This window comes from Podarcis raffonei, chromosome 15, assembly GCF_027172205.1.
Source record: "Podarcis raffonei isolate rPodRaf1 chromosome 15, rPodRaf1.pri, whole genome shotgun sequence".
Lineage (NCBI taxonomy): Eukaryota > Metazoa > Chordata > Lepidosauria > Squamata > Lacertidae > Podarcis > Podarcis raffonei.
The window spans coordinates 4852371-4874467 of record NC_070616.1 but is presented as its reverse complement, the minus strand read 5'-3'; the positions used below and the strand labels follow the sequence as shown (position 1 = coordinate 4874467).

At 45.2% G+C, this 22097-nt stretch overlaps 2 protein-coding genes across 2 annotated transcripts in view; both read right to left on the bottom strand.

The window, feature by feature from the left end:
• INTS2 (integrator complex subunit 2) overlaps nt 1-7609 on the bottom strand; it is a 28486-nt gene extending 20877 nt beyond the window's left edge. Inside the window, exons 1-7 of the mRNA XM_053366654.1 lie at nt 7277-7609; nt 6905-7043; nt 5873-5975; nt 5408-5521; nt 3593-3723; nt 2600-2773; nt 1133-1359 (exon numbers count right to left, since the gene is read on the bottom strand). Of these exons, the coding sequence (XP_053222629.1) occupies nt 1133-1359; nt 2600-2773; nt 3593-3723; nt 5408-5521; nt 5873-5975; nt 6905-7043; nt 7277-7569 (1181 nt within the window). The 5' untranslated portion in view covers nt 7570-7609. The remainder of the gene's footprint in view (nt 1-1132; nt 1360-2599; nt 2774-3592; nt 3724-5407; nt 5522-5872; nt 5976-6904; nt 7044-7276) is intronic.
• A 4200-nt stretch (nt 7610-11809) lies between these two features.
• MED13 (mediator complex subunit 13) overlaps nt 11810-22097 on the bottom strand; it is a 98280-nt gene continuing 87992 nt past the window's right edge. The window contains exons 25-30 of the mRNA XM_053367829.1: nt 21406-21564; nt 21125-21313; nt 20202-20353; nt 19311-19484; nt 17884-17984; nt 11810-17182 (exon numbers count right to left, since the gene is read on the bottom strand). Of these exons, the coding sequence (XP_053223804.1) occupies nt 17050-17182; nt 17884-17984; nt 19311-19484; nt 20202-20353; nt 21125-21313; nt 21406-21564 (908 nt within the window). The 3' untranslated portion in view covers nt 11810-17049. The remainder of the gene's footprint in view (nt 17183-17883; nt 17985-19310; nt 19485-20201; nt 20354-21124; nt 21314-21405; nt 21565-22097) is intronic.

Here is a 22097-nt window from a genome sequence, read left to right as displayed (position 1 = left end):
GGAACTTTAACAGACTACAGGTCCCAGAATTCCTTGGGGGAAGCCATTTGTGTTTAAAGTGGTATGATAAAGAGTTTTAAATGTGTATTCTGGATGGGTGAGCCCCAAACTGTAAGGCAAACGGGGCTCAAATCTGCAAATAACAAGGCTGATTTGGGAGGAACTGCATTACCCTCATTCTGGGTACTTTAGTAATGATTGCAACTGTTATGTACTGTTTTTGGGGGGACAGGGGGTGGGTTGGTGTGGAGGACTCCCTGGTCCTGAATGGGGTAACTGTGCCCCTGAAGGACCAGGTGCACAGCCTGGGAGTCATTTTGGACTCACAGCTGTCCATGGAGGCGCAGGTCAATTCTGTGTCCAGGGCAGCTGTTTACCAGCTCCATCTGGTACGTAGGCTGAGACCCTATCTGCCTGCGGACTGTCTCGCCAGAGTAGTGCATGCTCTGGTTATCTCCCGCTTGGACTACTGCAATGTGCTCTACGTGGGGCTACCTTTGAAGGTGACCTGGAAACTACAACTAATGCAGAATGAGGCAGCTAGACTGGTGACTGGGAGCAGCCGCCGAGACCACATAACACCGGTCTTGAAAGACATTGGCTCCCAGTACGTTTCCGAGCACAATTCAAAGTGTTGGTGCTGACCTTTAAAGCCCTAAATGGCCTCAGTCCAGTATACCTGAAGGAGCGTCTCCACCCACATAATTCAGCCCGGACACTGAGATCCAGCTCTGAGGGCCTTCTGGCGGTTCCCTCACTGCGAGAAGCCAAGTTACAGGGAACCAGGCAGAGGGCCTTCTTGGTAGTGGCACATGCCCTGTGGAACGCCCTCCCACCAGATGTCAAAGAGAACAACTACCAAACTTTTAGAAGACATCTGAAGGCAGCCCTGTTTAGGGAAGCTTTTAATGTTTGATGTATTATTGTATTTTAATATTTGGTTGGAAGTCGCCCAGAGTGGCTGGGGAAGCCCAGCCAGATGGGCAGGGTATAAATAATAAATTATTATTATATTATTATTATTATCATGCCACCTGAATGTCTTGGTGAATTATCATCCTTGACGAGTACTATTTTCTTGTGTGTGCTTCTGTACATACAAGCCGACAAAAGAACGCTCCAAAGTGCTTACTTCAGCCCCGCGATGCCCATCAGAGCGCAGTAGAGACGCAGGAGGGCACTGGCTTTGACCACGTGCTCCTCCTTCAGCCCCGAGTACACAGAGACATTGGGCTCCATGTCCGCCTCCGCCTCCTCCGGCACATGCATGCTGCGGACAGTGGGCAGAATCCCCATCAGCTCCAGGAGCAGCTGACGACGCATCTGCCAGAGCACCGAGCTGACCGTCTCCCTCTTCCTCTGCGCAAGAGAAAGGAGGAAACGTCACGAGGCGGCAATCCCAGCAAAAACAGCACAATCCTTGGCAAGGGCCTTAACAGCTTCCTATTCGCACTCATTCCCCACCCCCCTTTAGCTTCCCTTAAAAGCTCAAAAAGCGCCACGTGGGTGGCGCTGTGGTCTAAACCACTGAGCCTCTTGGACTTGCCGATCGGAAGGTCAGCGGTTCGAATGCCCATGACAGTGTGAGCTCCCGTTGCTCGGTCCCTGTTCCTGCCAACCTAGCAGTTCGAAAGCACAAAGTGCAAGTAGATAAATAGGTACCGCTCCAGCGGGAAGGTAAACGGCATTTCTGTGCGCTGCTCTGGTTTGCCAGAAGCGGCTTAGTCATGCTGGCCACGTGACCCGGAAGCTGTACTCCGGCTCCCTCGGCCAGTAAAGCGAGATGAGCACCGCAACCCCAGAGCCGTTCGCGACTGGACTTAACTGTCAGGGGTCCTTTTAAAAATTTCAAATGTGCGCTAAAGCTCTGTTTTCAAAACAGATATTATTGCTATTGGTAGACTTGCTAGCTGTTTGTTACAGTTCAAGGGAGTCGCGTTTAAAAACATAAATACCTTATACCATTAACAAATTTCAGTGAAACATTGTCAAATTCATACACGCTCACGCACACAAACAAACACATACTGTATAGTTCTTTTTAATTCTTAGATTTATATACTATCTATAAAACATTGGCAAATTCATATAAAACACAACAATTCCCTCTCTCTCTCTCACACACACACACAACTTTTACATATATAAAAGTTATATATAACTTTATATTTCCTACTTTTATATACTACTTTTTCCTTCAAAGAGCTCAAGGTAGTGCATATTATCCTCCCTTCCGCATTTTACCCTCACAACAACCCTGTGAGGCAGCTTAGGCCAAGAGACAAGGACTGACTCCAAGGTGACCCAGTGAGCTTCATGCTGGGTGGGGATTCGAACCCTGGTCTCCCAGGTCCAACACTCTACCTATTACACCATACAGTGCTCTCTCTTTGGGAGAACAGCAAGGCTTTAGGTTCCCATGTGAGTCAGAGTCAGGGATGGAGCAGAAATTCCGATTCGGTTTGCATTTCGAGCCAAATCCATAAAATTCCACTTTTCCAAAGCAGCATGAGAACTTTCGGAATTCATGGACGTTCTCACGGACGTAGCTAATTAAAGCAGCAGGACCCCAAGAAAAGGAAATGTCAGCAACACTCACCTGCTGCCCATTCCGGATAAAAGTCCCAAACCAAGTCCGGACTTTAGCGTTGGTCCCCAGCAGCAAGCCGCTGACAAAGCAGACGAGATCACTGACACTGTCCTCCGAAGACTCGTTTTTGGTGTGGTCCAGAGTTAAACCAACACCAAGTCCAGGTAAGTGGCACTCTTCCACCTGACCCAAAAGGAAACAGAAAGTGGAAAAAGCCACACATGCTCAGGTGTTTATTCGGCCTTTTAAATCTGGGCGCAGGATGGCATTGTCTTTCTCATGGTCATGCTATGTGTCTTTTGTGTTTTTATACTTGCAAATCCTTGTGATCCTCAGACAAAGGGCAGTAAATGAATTTAATACATAAATAAAAAATATTTAATTTGGAAGGAGATTCCCCCAACCAGACGTGTAGACACAAAAGGGACAGGAACCAATGACATCCTTTATCTACAGCATTTATACCCTGCCCCAGTTTAAGCCAAAAAGGCTCTTAGAGCAACTTATAAAAATTGGTTCTCTGGCCATCCCTGCCAGCAGGCACATAATAAAAAAGACACGACGAGCGAGGAAAGGAGAGGGAGTAGGGGAAAACAAAGCTCAAGCACAAATTCTTCAAGTTGCAGCAAATGTCTGTGGCAATTCTGGCTGCCTTGCCCTGGATGAGGAGCAGTCCTGGAAGCCCTCTTAAGCCCCCTTCACCCACCCAAATATCATATCTAGGAATCAGTAGGAATGTGCAGGCCCTGCCATGCAGTCCTTTGCTTAGGCAGCTGACGATAGTAGTTGTAGCACGGCGTTGATGTCGTTTTGCCTGTTAAAAATACAGCACTGAGCCACTACTTGCATCCAAGAAAGCCACTGGATCTCCCTCCCTCCAGAGAGATCCCAGCCCTGCTCCTTCCTGAACAGCCTGCAGGTCTCCCAGCCATTACGAACAGCCCACAAGCAACCCAAAGCTCACTTTCAGTCGGCCCACCCAACTCTTCTGCAAAGACTTACCACCATGCCTCGGACCCTCAGCGCCTGGGCAGGGTTCATCTTGCAGAGTTGGCGAAGAGCCTCTGTCCTGCGGCGGCCTCCAAAGCTTTCCTCGTCTTGCCGCTCGCCGTTCTTGATCAAGCCCCTGCACACTGAAACCAGCCAAAGGGAGAGGGGGTTATTGTGTGTTATTGGTTATGACCCCTGTCAGGGAACTGCCATCGAAACAGAGGGGCAGTTGTGTTACAGGGAGCCTCTTGCGGTGATGAGGAAAGCCCCACCTCCAGTGGGGAAGAGGTGAAAGGACCAGAGGATGCTGGTGGGAGCCTCAGCACCGCTCCTGGCCAAGCCGGCCAGGAGGGAAGCTCGCCCCTTCCGTTGCCCACCCTGCGCAGAAATCTAAAGCGCAAAGAGGGAAGGAAAAGGCTGGGTGTAATGAGACACTTTTATGTTGGGGGAGGTCCCAGAAACAAGCACTCCCAGACTCTGCTAGCGATTGAGGCAGACATGAACTTTGGGGTTCTGCACTGTAAATAGTTTTTGCACCTAATAAAGCCTGTAAAAGACAGATCGGAGTCCTGCCTGGTTACTCGTGAGCAACCACCTCTGCTATCTGACAACCCCTCAGCATCGGACATAAATTGCTTCTTCTTTGCAAAACCCTGTCTATTTTAAAACGTTACAACGCCACGTCAAAATTTCCTAGCGGTTATTGGTTATTCCAAGACTCGGCAAATCTCTCTTCTCGGGGGGGGGGGGGGCGGCGCGGCGCGAATCTCACCTAAGCTAAATGTGTTCAGAAGCAAAAGTAATTCTTTGCCATTTGATCTAATTTTATTTTATGCACAAACCCAGCACTCAGGAGTGTCGGGTACCAAAGGCCTATGCGAGTGTCTGGAATTAGTACACTTGTGCTGGCTGGGGCTGATCTGAGCTGTAGTCCAGAAAACTTCCGGAAGACACACAGTGGAGAAAGTCAATAACAGAAATATGGCTTGTAAAGAAAGAGGAAGCTGCAAATTGCTAATGGAAATTTATGTGCCCCACTGTCATATATAAAACGGCAGCTGCCAGCAACTGGCCACAACTTCTACCCCAGGTAGCTGGCACTGGTAATAGATAGTGTTTGTGTGATTTGAAGTAAAAGAAAGCTGTAAATTACAGTATACAAGTGAAATCTGTTTCAGTGCACAGTGTTTCCCCTACTCAGGGCTCCAGCCAACCATAAAGGTAAAGGTAAAGGTACCCCTGCCCGTGCGGGCCAGTCTTGCCAGACTCTAGGGTTGTGCGCCCGTCTCACTCAAGAGGCCGGGGGCCAGCGCTGTCCGGAGACACTTCCGGGTCACGTGGCCAGCGTGACAAGCTGCATCTGGCGAGCCAGCGCAGCACACGGAACGCCGTTTACCTTCCCGCTGGTAAGCGGTCCCTATTTATCTACTTGCACCCGAGGGTGCTTTCGAACTGCTAGGTTGGCAGGCGCTGGGACCGAACGACGGGAGCGCACCCCGCCGCGGGGATTCGAACCGCCGACCTTTCGATCGGCAAGTCCTAGGCGCTGAGGCTTTAACCCACAGCGCCACCCGCGTCCCCCAGCCAACCATACCCTTTTGCAAAACACTCCGTTTCAACCCACTCCCCTCACCCTGCGTCTATCAGCATTTCCACACCCACTGAGCATATTCAGTCTGTGTTGGGCGGTTTTTGAGCTTCCCGTATGCCCCTGGGGTCCCCCCAAATCTGCTGAGTCCTCCCCACCTGTGCCTGGATGGTGCTGTTTTGGCTACACAAAAGCAACCGGCTTCAGAGAATGAGTTTGCTATGAATTGTGTAGGTTACCTTCGTTAAAGCTGTCGGGAACATTGGCCACTAAGAGACAGAGGAACCAAGCGCCGTTCTTCACATGCAGCAGAGCTTCAGCCACGTCCACAATAGGCAAGAGCGATGGGAGTTCTGAAATGAAATAGTTTTAAAATATTAGCAACGCCCACTGACAACTTTCAGTCCTGAGAGTCAAATCGGGAGAACATTTGTGAATACTTTGGGAGAGAAGGAACCTCTCACTGGCAGCAATTGTGGAGTTCCTCCCAGTGGAGAGGAAATTTCATTCTGTGCCACAATAATATTATTATTATTATTATTATTATTATTATTATTATTATTATTATTATATGCATTACATTTATATCCCACCTTTGCTCCAAGGAGCTCAAGGTGCCCTCCTCATACAGCCTGGGAACAACAGTCATTTATTTGGACTCAACCGATTTTTAAGAAGCATTTAAGACTTCAAAGAGCACACACCTGCTTGGAGGATGCAGAGGACATCGGCGGCTTCTTCCAAATAAACAGGGCTCTCAAACAGCTCCGACGACTTGAAAAAAAACTCACAGTTGGCCTCAGCCACCTACAAAGAAAAGCTGTATTTAGAGAGGCTCTTTAAAACAGAACACACACCAGTTGTGAGGCCTGAGAACCAAACACCCAGGGAGGGCAGATGTTCAGGCTTGCGTGATCTTCTTTCTTCGTTTTACTGGTAGCCCAAAATCCATCAACCAACTGGAGGCTGGTGCAAAAGATATAGGCTGAATATTAAATAATTCTGTGTTCAGGAAATTTATTCTAACTACCATTTTAAAAAATCCTCATACCAAACCGTATTATAAATGTAAATAACCCTCACTTCAGAATTCAGATTACATTTATTTACAGCACAATGAATTCTACAAACAGAAATAAAGAATCTTCTGTTTGACCTGCTATAATACATATAGTTCTATTTTTTTCTTTTACTGTTTTCCTGCTTTTTAAATACCTATAAGCAAAAAAAAATAAATGACTCCAGTAATGAGATCCATGTTTCAATTTATTTAACACTTCTTCAGTTGATCCTGCTTACCCTTAAAAAGACCACACCGTTTTATATGTAGCTGGAACCGTTCTACCAGATTCACTCCTATTTATAAAATCAATAAACAAATCCCAGTTTGCCAAAAATTTGTCTGTCGTTCTTGGACCTCTCATTACTTGAAATTTGTGAGACCACCAAACCTGAACTGAGCTCACAACCCTTTCACGCAAAAATCCACTGATGGTTATTTTACCCACCCCAACTTTATTCATTTCAGCAATACGCTGAAATTTTGTATTTTTGTGCTAGCAGGGGGAGGATCCTGTCATCGCCACTGTAAAAAAACAACAGACGAAAACCCCTGCCAAAGTACTTCAAATCAGTCTGGGCATCTGCCAATCAATTCTTTAAAAAGGAAAGAAAAAGAAGAAGAATCTTGTACAAATTAAGAAGTTCCTTAAGGCAAGGGGAGGGAAGAAACTCACCTTGTTCATAATTGCCAGCAGTTCACTAAGCACAAGACGGAGGCGCCGTGGAGAATCGCTGTGTTCAAACTCCAGGGTGAGGCCATGTTGCAGCTGAGACACCAAGATGCTCTCGCCACCACCCCCTCCAAGCTTATGCCTAGCAAGAGGACAGAACACACAGCTGCTCAAACAGACTGAAGGAGCACATCTCCCTCCAGAAATGCCTCACCCAGGGCTAGAAACTTGTGGCCCTCCAAACACTGCTGGGCTACAACTCCCATGATCTCTGATTATTGGGCTGTGCTGGCTGGGGCTGATGGGAGACAGAGTGCACACAATATCTGGAAGCCCCCTCAGGTTCCCAATCCCGGGCTTGCTCCTTTTAGTTACCTAAGCTGTTGTTCCTTGTTGGCATCCTGTTCCAAAGCGTGGAAATCCACAGACAGCAAGGCTACGATGGAGTTGACAGCTTCCACTCCAGAAAGCAAGCGAAGGATCAGCTTTTTGTCCTGGGCCCAGCCCTGACTCTGATCTGCCGGGGCACACAAGGCCATCCGCACCAAGCAAGGCAGCAACAACCGGAGCTCTGGATCACTCAGGGCCGCTAAGCGCACGACGTCTACTTTCTGCATGGCTTCAAAAGCATAAGGGCTGACGAACTGCAGTGCCGAGCAGTCCGCCATTTCCCCAGGTGTCTTGAAACCACAATACCGCAGGAAGCTAAGCTGGGTCAGGTGTCAGTCGGATGAAGATCCAAAATTCCAGGAAATTAACTGTTAGTCAGCAGGTGCTAGTATACGGTTAAATCTTAGGGACCAGCAGCTTTAGGGCAGGAGGAGTTTTCAGAGGCAGCAGCCTACCTCAACAGATGAACGTAGACAAAGAAACGGCTAGTTTCATCTCTAAACACAGGCTGCAATTCCCTGTAGGATAAAACAAATCAGGACAATAAGAATACAATGTGCAACAGTAATACAGGAATGCAGAACGCTCTCTCATGAGTTTATGTCATGAGTAAATAGCAACCACCTGAGGAACAAAATATACTTTGTCCAATTATCCTAATTTTTTAAGGCCCTAGAATAATCTTTCTCTAATTGTTGTGGTAAAGATGGTTTGTTTAGGGTGATTTACTGGATTCCCCTGAAACCTAGATGCTGGTGCAGGGGGGTGGGGGACTAAGCAAGTTTTCAAGCTACACTAAATGCTTCCTCCCTGAAGCATTCTGCAGAACTCCAAAGCCTTCTACATTACCCTGACAAAGCTAATAACAGCATCATTTATGCTAAAAGTTTCCCTTGGAAGGTCAGTGCTACATTCTCTCTAGCCCAAGTCTTATTGTAACTGGTAATAATAATGCAATCCTAACCATGTCGATTCAGAAGGTGCACTGAGTTCCACGGGGCATACTCCCAGATAAATAGGGTTAGGACTGCAGCCAAAGTCTGGACTAATTACAAAAACCTCATATTCTTCCCCTATTTATCCCAGTCACTGTTTCCCTCCCATTTGTCTCTCATGTGCCCATCCGTAGATTGTTAACGCTCCTCTCATACTTTGCAAAGCACCTGGATGGAGCTTTATCAATGAAAAGTTATTTTGCAACATTTTAAATGAGCATGCAAAGGGCAATCCTCTCCCTCCTTCAGTTAGGGGTGCAAAAAAAGGAGGTGGGGAAATTAGGCAAAGGCTGAGAGGTAGTGTCGCACAGTGGTTAGAAGGTGCCTTCCCCAACCTGGTGCTCCTTCAGACGTTGCTGAACTACAACTCCCATAATCCCTGACCACTGGCCATGCAGTGGCTGATGGGAGCTGGAGTCCAACAACACCTGAAAGGCACCAGGATAGGGCAGGCCGAGTTAAAAGTGTCGGACTGGGAAGAGCCACGTTTTAAAATCCTCACCCTGCCATGGATCCCGTTGGCTGGTCATAGCCAAGCCACCCGTTGTGCCAACCTGACCTACCTCACAGGGCTGTTAGGGAGATAAAACGGGGAGGAAAAGAGCCATGTAGGCTACCAGAGGAAATGCGAGGTATCCATAGAATATAATAAACTGATAAATAAATGGCACTGAAGGAGCAAAAGCAGGAGAGCGATAGAGGAAACGGGCTGTGCCTAAGGAAAAAACCCAGGCGTCTCAGATAAATGGGAAAAAAGGGGGGAAATGGGAACCCAGGTGTCCAAGCCCTACCTAGGAAAGAGAAGCAGACCCACCTGCCCACCCCGACCCAGAAACAACCACACACCTTCGTACACAACCTTATGAGACACTACTTCCGGCAGCGTAGCGTCATTTCCTCCCAACAGTAGCCGGCGCCAAGCAAGCCGGGCAGCGCCCAACTTCCGGCGCGGAGCAGAATGACGACAGAAAGACCCGCCTTCGTGAGGGCGGAAGTGACTTCAATCACGCTCTCCTCTATTTCCGCCCGGAGTTCAGTGCTTTGCCCGCCCGTAAGACAGCAGCAAGGGGCTAGCCGTTGTTGTTTCTTAATGATCATTTGAAAGCGTTTATGCAAAAACGAGAACTCTCCCAAGGTGACTTAGTAGGGAGAAATGATTCTGGACTACAGCCAACGTCTAGCATACTCAAGAGTAGACCCATTTAAATTAACAGGACCGGACTTACGTTGCTTCCTGCATTTCAGTGGTTATGACTTTTAAGTTGGATACAATCCCACTCTAAATGTAACAAAGCTAATAAAAAATAAGCAAATAAAAAATCAGAAGTAGATGCGGATAACAGCTTGTCATCATTTAAAATTGAGTCATTTTATGTTATTAATACAATTTATTTTACACGTTTATTCTGTGCCTTATAATCTGTATAAATGTAATGCTAAATGAGAAGGGCAGCAGTCCAGGGTGAGGAGTGTGGAGAGTGGTAGTTGTAAAGATGAGATATCACTCCATTTCCAGTTTATTCCGGAGAGAATAAAATGTTCCTAAGGATAAAGGAGCCACACAGGTTCTTTCCATTTCAAGTAGCAAGACACTGCAGGAACGAGAGAGGAACATCTCAAGGGATCGTAGGTGCCTAAGCCTAAAAGTAGCTGATATTTCCTTTCAGGCCATCAGGAACTTAAATGTACTTTATCTATGGACATAATAAAGGCATATTTTAGCCCAGTTATGGTGGAACTGTTGCCCTCCAGCTCCTATCCATCCCAAGCAGCATGGCCACTGAGCAGGGATGATGGAAACTGAAGTTCAACAACATCTTGACAGCCGAAGGTTTCCTATCCCTGTTTTACTCATTGCTGCTGAAATGCTGTTTTTAACTTTAAAAATATGATCTACTTTGCCACATTATTTTGAGTAGCCCTTTGTGTTTAGGGTGGTGGCTGCCTTCTGTCCACCTTGCATAAGAGAGAGGATGCGGAAGTCACAATGTGGTCCAACAAGCTGTGTTAGTTTATAGGATCCTCTTTCTAACTTTCTGTCACCATAAGACTTTCACGTCTGAGCAATGACAGGAGAGAAAGATACATGAACAGCTTTGCATAAATCAGTGTGTTTTATTCTGCTTTTGCTAGTTACAATCGGGGAAAAGAGAACTGAATCTCTGACTTTTGGGAAATTTTATTCACCTACCATTCTGAGGCTCCACCAAGCATTTCAGGAACATCTCTCTAATGTAACCAGAAAGGGCTCTGGGCTTTTAAAAAGAACTAAGCAGGAGGGACGCAGGTGGCGCTGTGGGTTAAACCAAAGAGCCTAGGACTTGCCGATCAGAAGGTCAGTGGTTCGAATTCCCGTGACGGGGTGAGCTCCCGTTGCTCGGTCCCTGCTCCTGCCAACCTAGCAGTTCGAAAGCACGTCACAGTGCAAGTAGATAAATAGGTACCGCTCTGGCGGGAAGGTAAACGGCGTTTTCGTGTGCTGCTCTGGTTTGCCAGAAGCAGCTTAGTCATGCTGGCCGCATGACCCAGAAGCTGTCTGCGGACAAATGCCGGCTCCCTCAGCCAATAAAGCGAGATGAGCGCCGCAACCCCAGAGTCAGCCACGACTGGACCCAATGGTCAGGGGTCCCTTTACCTTAAGCAGGATTCTGTGCCATCTGATCTCATGTGTGGCTGGCTACTTCTTACCTGGTGGCTTTTAAGAAGTGCAGGGCTGACCATGTTCTACCTCCACTGAGGATAAAGCTATCTATATCTACTAGCTATGAAGGCTATGTCTTACCCCCCATCATCAGAGGCGGTGTACTTCTGAGAACAAGTTTCTGTTCTGCTTGTGGGATTCCTATAGGTATGTTAACCACTGTGAGAACAGGATGCTGGGTGAGGTGGACCTTTGTTCTTACCCAGCAGGGCTTCTCTTACAGTCACTAGGCCCCAGTGGCAAGTATTATGGTGTCAGTGTGGTGTGTTGCTTAAGAGCATAGGTAGGCAAACTAAGGCCTGGGGACCAGATCTGGCCCAATCACCTTCTCATCGGGAATCAGCGTGTTTTTACATGAGTAGAATGTGCCCTTTTATTTAAAATGCATCTCTGGGTTATTTGTGGGGCATAGGAATTCATTCATTTTTTATTTTTCAAAATATAGTCCAGCCCCCCACAAGGTCTGAGGGACAGTGGACCGGCCCCCTGCTGAAAAAGTTTGCTGACCCCTGCTTAAGTGTGTCCAAGTAAGACTAGGGAGATCCCAACTCTCAGGCTGCAAAGGCCACTGAGTGGCTTTGGGCCAGCCGCTAGCTCTCTCAGCCTAACCTACCTCATAGGGAAGTTGTGAGGATAAAGTGAGCGAGGGATCAAGTATGAATACTGCCTAGACTGAGCCTAGTGGAACGAAGATTGGATAAAAATGCAAAGAAATGAGGGGGAGAAGTTCTGATTCAGGAACCAACCCATACAGACAACCGTCACTTTTAAGGTCATGTGGAGTTGTTGTTTTTAAAAAAACAAAGAGACGTCACAATGAAGGAAGGCTTCATGAATAATTTATTCCATTTGAATTTTTTTTAAAAAGTATAAACCTTTTTCCATTTCCTCAATCACAATTTGTACAACTCAGTGTTCATGGCATTCTGCAACAATAGTGTTTGTTCCTTATTTTTATTGTATTTTTTGTTATCATAATGTTAAATAAAGAGAGAGAGAGAGAGCGAGAGAGAGAGACTTGGACCATTAAATGTCACTGCTGAATACGAACTTAAGAAATCTCCTCTTCCTCCCCCTGTTAAAGTGACCCAGCTTTTTAAAAGAACATTTATGAAACCAACATGTCCAGTAATGATGCCACAACTTTTAAAACGCAAGTAAGTGTTTCCAAGGTTCTCAAATCCAGTTTATTTGGAAAACCTACTAATTATACATTAAAACTTTCCTGAAAAGTTTGACCCTGAGGATTAACTTTTTCAAAGTGAAATTTTACTCCTTTAGAAACAGATGCAAAGAAAAGGGTATTTTCTATATGTGATTTGGGATCCTTAGACTGAAATTATTTTCAAAGGTGATAACATTTTATCATCTCGAGAAATTTATTATTATTATTATATATTTATTTTGTGTCAGGACAGCTAATAGCAGAATTGGCCTAATTGACAAAGCAAGCTGACAAGAAGGAAAACCCAGCCCAAAGCAATGCTGTCTGCATACATGGCTAAGAATTAACAAAATAATAGTCTGTGCCAAAGCTAGCTGCAGGGCACAAGGGCAGTTTGAATAGGATCAAAATCCAAGTGTTTTCCAGTAACACATTTTGATATTGCAGTAAAGACAAAATATGCTTCATTAAACACACCTGTGAGCTTTCTGTAATAATGCGGGGCTTTGAAAAATAAGTTACCAAGAGCAGGCAAATACAAAAAAGGAGTAAGTTAACTGTGCCATACAGATGGATGTGTAAGATGAGAGGTTTAAGAAACACTTGCAGAAAAGGGTGTGCATCTAAGGCCACAACTGTGGAAACCAAGCAGTTTGAACATAAGTTATAGCTCATGCTGGCTAGGTATTTGCAGAAATGCTACCACCTCAGCTGCCTTCTGACCATCCCTGTGAAGTATGCACATGCCCTGTGAATTGATAAATCAGCACTACTAATGAATTAAGAAGTCAATGAGCCCTGCAAGGCTTTCCCAACCTTGGCCATTTCATCAATTTAAAGCTGTCCACATATCGAAAGATAGATGCCCATGTTTTAACTTCCAAGCCTTTTTGAAAAACATGCCAATCCTTTCTATGTTTTAGCTCAAAATGAATTTTCTCTTTTCTGTCTAGGGAGGGGGAGAGACAGAGACACAGAAAGAGACAGAGACAGAAACTGTGAGTTTTAGATCTTGGCAAGCTCTGGCAGGTGGCACTCTGACCCAAGCATTACTTTCATTTGCAAGATAAGACAAGACAGCAGCATCCTACTCGGAGCAGCATCCAAAATCGGGGTAGTCCTGCACCAAGGTGATCTGGCAGTTCTGCTATTTAGTGTTTTGCAAGTTGGAACATCAGTTGTGAGCCTTAACAAAATGACACAGAAATCTCAGCATTTCAAATGGATTCACACAGAAATCCTCAAAGCATTGTGTAGTCTGTATGGGACAAACAGAAAATTGAGGCAGAAGCCTTTGGATGGCTTATAAGGAAGAACTATTTATTACGAAGCAATACTATAGCTCAATGAGAATAAAGTTAAGTAACCTTTCCATAGGTACAAGATAATGCCATGTGGGGTTGTGCTTTGATAGTTTTAACCTGAAATGTGCTGGGGATTTATTCACAATAAACTGTTTCCAGCTGTTCAAACTTCTTTCGTCTGCCATTTACTTGAGTCCAGACAGGTCTGTCAACAGCTAACCCTAACCCCAACATCCCTTGGATGCTTCCATGGCAATTAATTTAAATCTGATTTCTACTGGCATCTTATTCCCTAAGGCCAATTGTCCCACCACCGTGCGATGATCATTTAAATAGGTAAATGGCAGAATCTCTGGGCAACCTGATCTTCCTGAAATGGACCTACTATGAAGTTAGCTCCCTAGTCAACAACACACAGTCCATTCTGGAGTTTTGAGGACTTCTGTGCAATCTCAGTGCTACACCCAAAGTCATGGTCCAGCCAAAGTGCATTTAAGTTCCACTGGTTTAAGTGGGGAAGATTAAGCACACATTTAAAGCTCTCCAAATGAAGTCCCATGAGGCTTGGAAAGTACTTAATGCTGGCTGACTCATTTTCTGCTATAGGCAAATAATTTTAGCACCACTCTTTAGGGGGGTGGAAACATCTGGAGAGTATCTGCCGTTAGCAGATACTTGAATATCAAAGACAGGTGTACACAGAGAGAAAATGCAATGCAATAAACAGCAGAAATGTAAAATGCAACCCAAAATATTTAAAATTTGTATGTGACTATGTTGCACTTACTTTAAACATCAATCCCTAATTTAGGGGGCCAAGTTTTACTTCAAAAAGCTCACCCCAGTGATAAAAGAGATGCAGATCATTTTAATACCTGCACTTACATCATCATATAGTATTATGAGCACATCGAAATGTTAATCACTCTCATCTTGCAACAAAATAGGTGGTTTTTCAGTCAGCACTCTGTAAAATTTTAAGAGGAACAGGAAATCTTCAACAATTCTACTTAAGTTGCACACCAAGAAAAGTTGCTACTAGTGCTTGCTGCCGCCACCACTGATATACTCTAATTAGAAATTCAAAGTTTTGTTTTTTCACAGAAAAAGAAATGCTTTCAGGTCTAAATAGGTTGTACATACTTCACATGATTTCAAAAATATCCTGAATACTTGCAATTGCAGTACTTTGGAAAGAAAGAAACTGGGTATTATGAGGGGGGGTTGAAGACTTGGGATACTAGGGCTGCAATCCTAACCCCCTTACCTGGGAGTAAGCCTCACTGAATTCAATAGGACTTACTTCTGAGTAGACATGGTTAGGCCTGCACTATAAAACAGGGTCCGTGAGCTATTATGCCTGACAAGCTGGTGACCTTTGCTGTTAACAAGGCTTCCTCAACAAGTCTGCACCATTGCTCACCAAACCTCAAAGAGCGAAGCTGAGCAGCAGCTGGTGGTGGGAACCCACTTACCCGCAGACATAGCTGCCACTGCTGTTTCCACGAGTGCTTCCACTTGGGTGGAATATGGTGCCCTAACACAACCTGCAAAATAACATCCAGATTCAATTTTTGTGGATGGAAACACAGCCTCAGGGCAAACCTTGCATGGCGGAAGACCTTCATTTGAATGGGCACAGTAATTCTGAAAGCGGCAGCGTGCAGATATGAAAAGGGGAGGGATCAAAGTGTTGCCTCCAGGAAGGCAAGGAAGCAACTCAAGACTGGATACATGGGTGGAGGAGGAAGACGAAGCCATCGGGTTCACAGGCAGAAGGGAGGAAGAGGTGGGAGTGGCGCAGTTCATGCCCGTTCCCTTGGCGTTTTACCATGCTGGAACCTGGATGTTTATTTCAAAAGGAGAGCCTGAAACTTCCATTACAGAGTGTCAAAACCAATAAGAAGATTAGATCAAGAGGCCTGAGAAAGGGGGAGTGGGAAAGAGGAGAGAGAGCAAAAGAAAGGAGGTTGTTCTCTCATTAGTGGAATCAAGTTCAAACACCAGAATTCACTGAGAACCTATTTACACCATATTCCAATTCATATGCATATCAAAGCTTAGAATCAAAACTGATTGGGTTTTCCTTATTGTGTTTTTTTATATATAGTAGTATGTATAAAGTAGCTAAAGTTGGGCTAAAATTCCAAACCATAAAAGGAGGACAGCAAGAGTAGCAGTGGCTGCAGTTTCATGGTAATTTAATCCAAACACGGAGAAGGTTGAATGGGATCCCAATGATGAACCCCAAAATACTTGGAAGATGAAAGTGACACAGCTTCACTGAAGGGAAGGGCATTTTTAAAAGGAAGAAGAAGAAGAAGAAGAAGAAAGTGTCGCGATTTCATCGGGTGACACAGATTCTCTCTTGGCTAAAACGCACAGGTGGAAGAGCAGGAGGTCCTTGCAGCAAGCACACCCTCCTTGCTTGAAAAATGGGAAGAGGCCTGAAAAAACTAGTCTCGGCCCTCAACAAAAATACAAAAAAAATTAAAACAATTTATTATTATTATTATTAATATTATTATTATTCTTTTTTTAAATTCTCACTACAAGTTAAACCACCTAACAATATCACTTCTTTTAATATATTGCCATTATGTTAACTCTGCAAAGGTGTGATATAAAATTGCTGTAAGACCCGGTACCTTTTTTTTTCTCTTCGATTTTATATAAACACAGTGAACTTCATTACTGTACACGTATAATCTGCAACTACAGCTTAGCTGTAAATCTCCCACACACAATGGCATGGACATTTATATCCCTCCCGCCCCAACTCCTATATTCCCCCATTAAACTGTACATCAAGACCAAATACAAATTTTACTGTCCCCATACCCTCAAACCCCCCCCTTACAAAAAAATAATACTCTAAAAGCAAACCTACCGCAACTTTCAATTAAGACGATTACATATATATTTTTAGACCAATTGCTTTAAAGCAAGAAGGCGGTATAAACCTTCTAGGAAAATTTTTTTTTATAAAAGAGGTTAAGAAATATAAGACAATTTATACATTTAAAAACTTACAATAAATAAGAGATGCAGGCATTTTTTTTTTGAATACTAGGTACTATAATCCGATACAAGAACATTGCAGTGTTCCAAAAGCATTCGACAAATTCTGTTTTTTTTCCTTCCTCGTTTGTCTTCTTATTGTCTCCATGCTCATACTTTTTAAAATATTCATTAAACATGGCTGGGGCCTATGGCTCATATACTCTTCACAAATACTGTGACGGGATGGGGTTGGGGGAGAGAGAGAATGGTTACTTTGCTACTAAAAAGATGTGTTATAATACATTTCGACTGATCAATTCATCACTCCAATCAGTCTGGTAGAGGCAAAACACCAACAAAAGCAGGGGGCAGATGGAGAATTAAACACCTGGGTTATGCAGTCCCCACCACAAGTCAAAACCAAATAGTTGCTGGAAGTGACCAAAAATGACATTCCCCTCCCTCAAATCACAAAAAAATGACTTGCACAGAGAATAATTAACTTAGTCCTGCAGCGAAATAATCCTTTCCCTTTTTGTTGTTGCTCTGGTTGTTGTGTTTTTCTTCTCCTTGCCCAGTTCAGATAAAGATCACAGCATATTCATGATAAAGTTATACAACTGATTCAGCACCACAAAGTGAACTGGGAGACACGACCGCCGGTCCTGGGTCGCAGGATCACAGGTTAGCCAGGAAAGTGCGTTGTACTGTTCCAACACAAACCTGGGAGAAGGAAAGAAGGGAACAAGGACCAGCCAGGAAGTCATTATTGGGAAGGCTTTGCAGTTTTTTCAGCACAGGTCACTAGGATATAATTTATTAACCCACATTTCTGTTAGCAGAGGAGCTTACAGTAAGAGGCAGGATCAAAATGCTTCACTTCCAGCTACCAGGTGTATATAGCAGGGAGGAGCTGCATGCATGGGAAGGTTGGAAGTCGGCCAGGGGATAGAGTAGACACAACCTCACTCAACCCAAGTGGTACAAGGAAGCCTTCTTGAGCTAAAGGGGCCTACTCAGAAGAAGTGTGCACAGCTGTAGGTTTTATTCAACTAAATCCTACTCAGAAATAGACCCAGTGAAATGAATGAATGTGGGGGGTCTTTAATGTTTTGAGATATAAAGATATATGTGTCTGCACAATACACACACACACACACACACACACATTACCTGCCCTATTGGTCTTGGTCCATTAGTAAGATAAATTAGGAGAAGAGCTTCATAAGACAACCTGAGAATTTCTCAGTGCTGAAGGATATATTAAAATAAATTCAACGTTCTGTACTGTGTAAACGAGCGTATAAGCAAGAGAAAACCACTGGCAGATTGTAGCAAACTGCATGGCTACAATAGCAGAATTGCACCTTTAAAACAACAAATCTTGTATTTTGCATGCTCTCACATACAACTAATGATCTTACCTGAGGACATCGGAAGTTTGATTCGAGTCAAGAGGGTGGGAGTGTTTACTGTGAAGTAGCTCGTCCGATTGCACTGAAGGCACATGGAGGTGCAGAGAAGCCTTTAAAAGAAGTCAAAACATACAGTAAGTGTTTATTACAATGCTTTAAAAGAGAGAGAGAGAGAGCTAATAATCAAATAATAATTCCTCTATAGGGACAAAGTTTAGAGCATAGCTCTGTGGGAGGCCCTCCCACCAGCGAGTGTCCCCACAGTAAAGATCCCCCAATCTCTATAACCCTGAACATGCGCGCGCGCACACACACAGAGTCTTTTCTGGGTTTTGTTTCCATCTCATCCTCTTCAACCAAATGCAGAGAAATCCAAACAACCCCCCCTCCCCAAATTCTCAGGGAAAAACCAAGGAATGCAATTGTAACCAAGTTTATACTATCACTCACTACATTTACAAAATAGGATGGATGGCCACAGACAATTAGCCAGGGAAGGCAGAGTACAAAGAAATGAGCCAGTGAATAACTTGTGGGAAAGTGGTGGGTAAGGGTCCCCCTAAACTCTTTCACATGCTTGAACACAACAACTTCCCCCTGCTCCAGGCAACCCCCCCCCAGCAGAGGGCAAGTGCAGTTGCTCATCCTTGCCTCCTGGGGCAGAAGTTGGGTGCTCTCTCTAGTTTTAGCAAAGCCACCCACTACTCAGTTTGGAGCCGGGGAACAGCCTTCAGCTGGTCCCCAGACTTGGCTGGAGAAGCACCTGTGGAACAGAAAGGAAAAGCGCAGTGCCGGCACGCTTGGCTGAAAGGAGAAAGAGCAACTTTCCCTCTCTACAGCTCAGCAGCGTAGCTAGCTGCTCGGGCACCTGGAGCGGCGCAAATGACCTGCACCCGGGGGCAGGCCAAGCCAGGGCAGAGCACGTTGCGCAGAACCTCCACGGAGTCCGCAAGCCCCACGTTGTCATTTTGGGCAGCGTGGAGCCTGCAGGTGCCCAAGTCACCGCGTCACCATGTGGCTCGGGCACACTGCAGGCCAGGCCCTACGGTCACCCCCCTCAGTGATGACACCCGGGGCAGACCGCACCCACCGCATCCCCCTTCATACGCCACTGCTACAGCTCACACCTTAGTGGGACACGTCTTTGGCCACCAGTGACTCCTCGATGCTGAACCTGCCACTTCCTTGATCAGGCAGGCAGGAGCACCCTGCTGCTTTGAACGAAGTAGTTGGCTGTTAAGTGCAGACACAAGTCTTTCCAGCTGACTTGGTATATACCGAATGCCCGCCTACAAGCCCACGTTGCCGCTACTCCCCCCCTCACCCCAAAAAGCTCTCCTGAAACTAACATAATGATACTCAGTGTATGTCTTTTGAAGCACTCTCTCAACAACACCAATCCCCACACCTCCCAGACACAGCTGAAGGTTTATTACCTTAAGAAACAGGGGACACTGATTTTGTGCTTGAGGACACGCCGACCAAAACCAGTCAGGCAACGGACCTGCTTTGGCAGTTGAGACAAAGTAACCAAGGGCCAGCGGTTGCTGTAGGATGTTGGTGACTTCGTCGTGAGACTCCGTTGAGAGCAAGCGATCTGTACCTTGACCCTGGTGCGACAAAACAGAAGGTGGGGAATTGGCAAAGAGCACACAAGGAAAGCCTTGCTGGATCAGACCAAAGGCCCATCTAGCCCAGAATCCTGTTTCCTGCCACAGCCAACCGCATGCCTACACAAGCAGGGCAGGAGTAGAGTAGGCCACAGCTGCTCATGGTCCTCAACAACTGGCAATCAGAGGGTGGCTACCTCTGGTCCTGGAGGAAGGAGCCTTAATCCCTCAGACATTTGCCATCCCCTTTTAAAACCATCTGCTGGTGACCACCACATCTTCAAACAGTGAATTGAACAGATTAACTATGCCCCTAAATACCCCACCATTCAGCTACATTGGAAAACACGTTCTAATGTTAAGAGAGAGAGAAAATCTTCTCTCTCTTCTCACCATACTTAATGCTGTAAACCTCTATAACTCCCCCCCCCCAATGAAAACAAAAAAGCCCAAAACACTGCAACTCTTCCTCATAAGGGAGTTGCTTCATTCTAATCATTTTGGTTGTCCTTTTCTAGCCCTTTTCCAACTCTACAATATCCTTTTTGCTATGAGGAATGCAGAAGGCAGCACCGTATCCCAAGGATGGATTCCTTTTATATTTGGTTGCCACAATATTGAAATGGGGGTACTTGACAACCCCTGGCCATCCAGATCAGCACTGAGGCAAACACATGGTTGATTTCTTAAATACGGTTTCTTGCCATAAAACCTTACCTTGCCCATGTCACCTCCATGGGTGAAGTGGGAACTTGGTGAGTGCACAGGGGACCCGGTAGGGGATGCAGGGAGGATGTTTATAATATCAGGATCAATATCAGGATCTCCAGTGTCTAACAAATCAAAGAGCCCCATTCCATCTGCTCCATCTTGAGAAAAGCAACAAATACAACAACAAAGAGTCTGTTAACAGAGAGTTGCTATCGTTATGATTTATATAAAAAAAGGAGAGTACACAATGTATGAAGAAATTCTTTACCCACAGCTAGCATGACATTGTGGTTGGAATACTGGGCTTGAAACAGAGGGCTGCATTCAAATCCCTGGGCACCCATGAAATACACTCAGTGACATTGTAAATTTGGCTGGTCCCAGACAGCTCTTGCTTCAATCTATTTTATACACAGTTATGCTGCTTTGCTTTGACCGATACTGCATATGCATGCCAAGACACACATGCACACAAACAATTGGCTGCTGCCCATTTTGCCTGTTCCCTGTAATCATGGGGTTGAGATCTAATAGGCTGCTCATGAGCACTCTAACAGAGGACGGTGAAGGCCCAAGTCGAGCGGGGGGGGGGGCGGACCAGCATGCAGATACTGGAAAGGAAGCAAAAGGCTGGTGTGGCTGCAGTGAAAAACTTATGCATAGGAAAAGACAGACTTGTGTGTTCTGGGGGGAGGGTGCTTAAGAAATTGGGATCAGTGTGCTTAAGAAATTGGGGTCAGCTAAGGAAGCCACAGGTGCCAAGGAGGATGGGGAAAGCCCCACTTGGGGTCTAGAGACAGAGAAATCTGTGTTTTGTTAGGAGGGCTGAATTTCTATCATCTACAGCCCTCATTTTTCATATCTATCAAGGAAACATTTTTATATGAAAGTATTTGAAGACACACAAACACATACACACAAACACACACCATTGTTTGTATTAAAGGCCAGATCCAAACCAGTTTCAGTGGTATAAGTTGATGATGCTACTTGCACAGATGCAGACGTGGGAAACACAAGTATATGAGTGCACGACGTATCCTGTGGGGTGTTTAGTTGGGACGTCTGCATATTTAGGGTGGTGCTGCGCCCAAACACTGAGCCAGTTGATACAGAATCTTAAAGAAAGAGAGAGAGAGAATTCGCTAAATAGTACAGCCAATATGTTTGCTTTCATAGAAGCAACAAGTGAGAAGCATTTCACAAATACCTGGCATGATGACAAAGGATCCCTGCGGTTCTACTGCCACTAAGCAGGCGCTGAGAATGCTGGGAGAATCGGCAGTGGAGATGCCACACATCCTGCACATGTCTTTCAGTCTCTTGCTAAGTGACTGCAGATTTCGGCGACTCAGCAAACAACTCCAATCTAAAGATGAAACCAGAGATATTGGCTACCAAGGAAATGATTTTAAATGTAAATGGTGGCTAGCTGCTGTCATGTTTAGACCACAAAATGGGTACATTAAAAACTGGATGGACCACTGTATGCAAGCCTCTTTCTTAAGCTATTCCGACCTCTTTTCCAAGTGGAACAGAAAGGAAAAGAAAGCTAAACTACCTAGCAAGCAAACTGCTTTGGAAATTATTTTCTTCCCCACCCCAAAAGGAGATTGCTTCCATATGTATATAATTCTTTGATCTCAGGGGCCACTCTGTTCTCCAGACCAATAATCCTGGAGTAAGGAGCAGTCTCCCCAAAAATTCATTTTGTGACCCCTGCATTCCTTGCAATAATTTTTTGTGGCATTAAGGGCTTCACAGTTCTAGAGCATGCATGCCTATTCACATTTATATATTCTATCCAAAATGAGTGTGTGCGTTATGTACATTATTAAATGTGCCATTTTTGTCCCATATCAAGCATTTTGGCAAGAGAGGGGACAAACTTGCACAGAACGC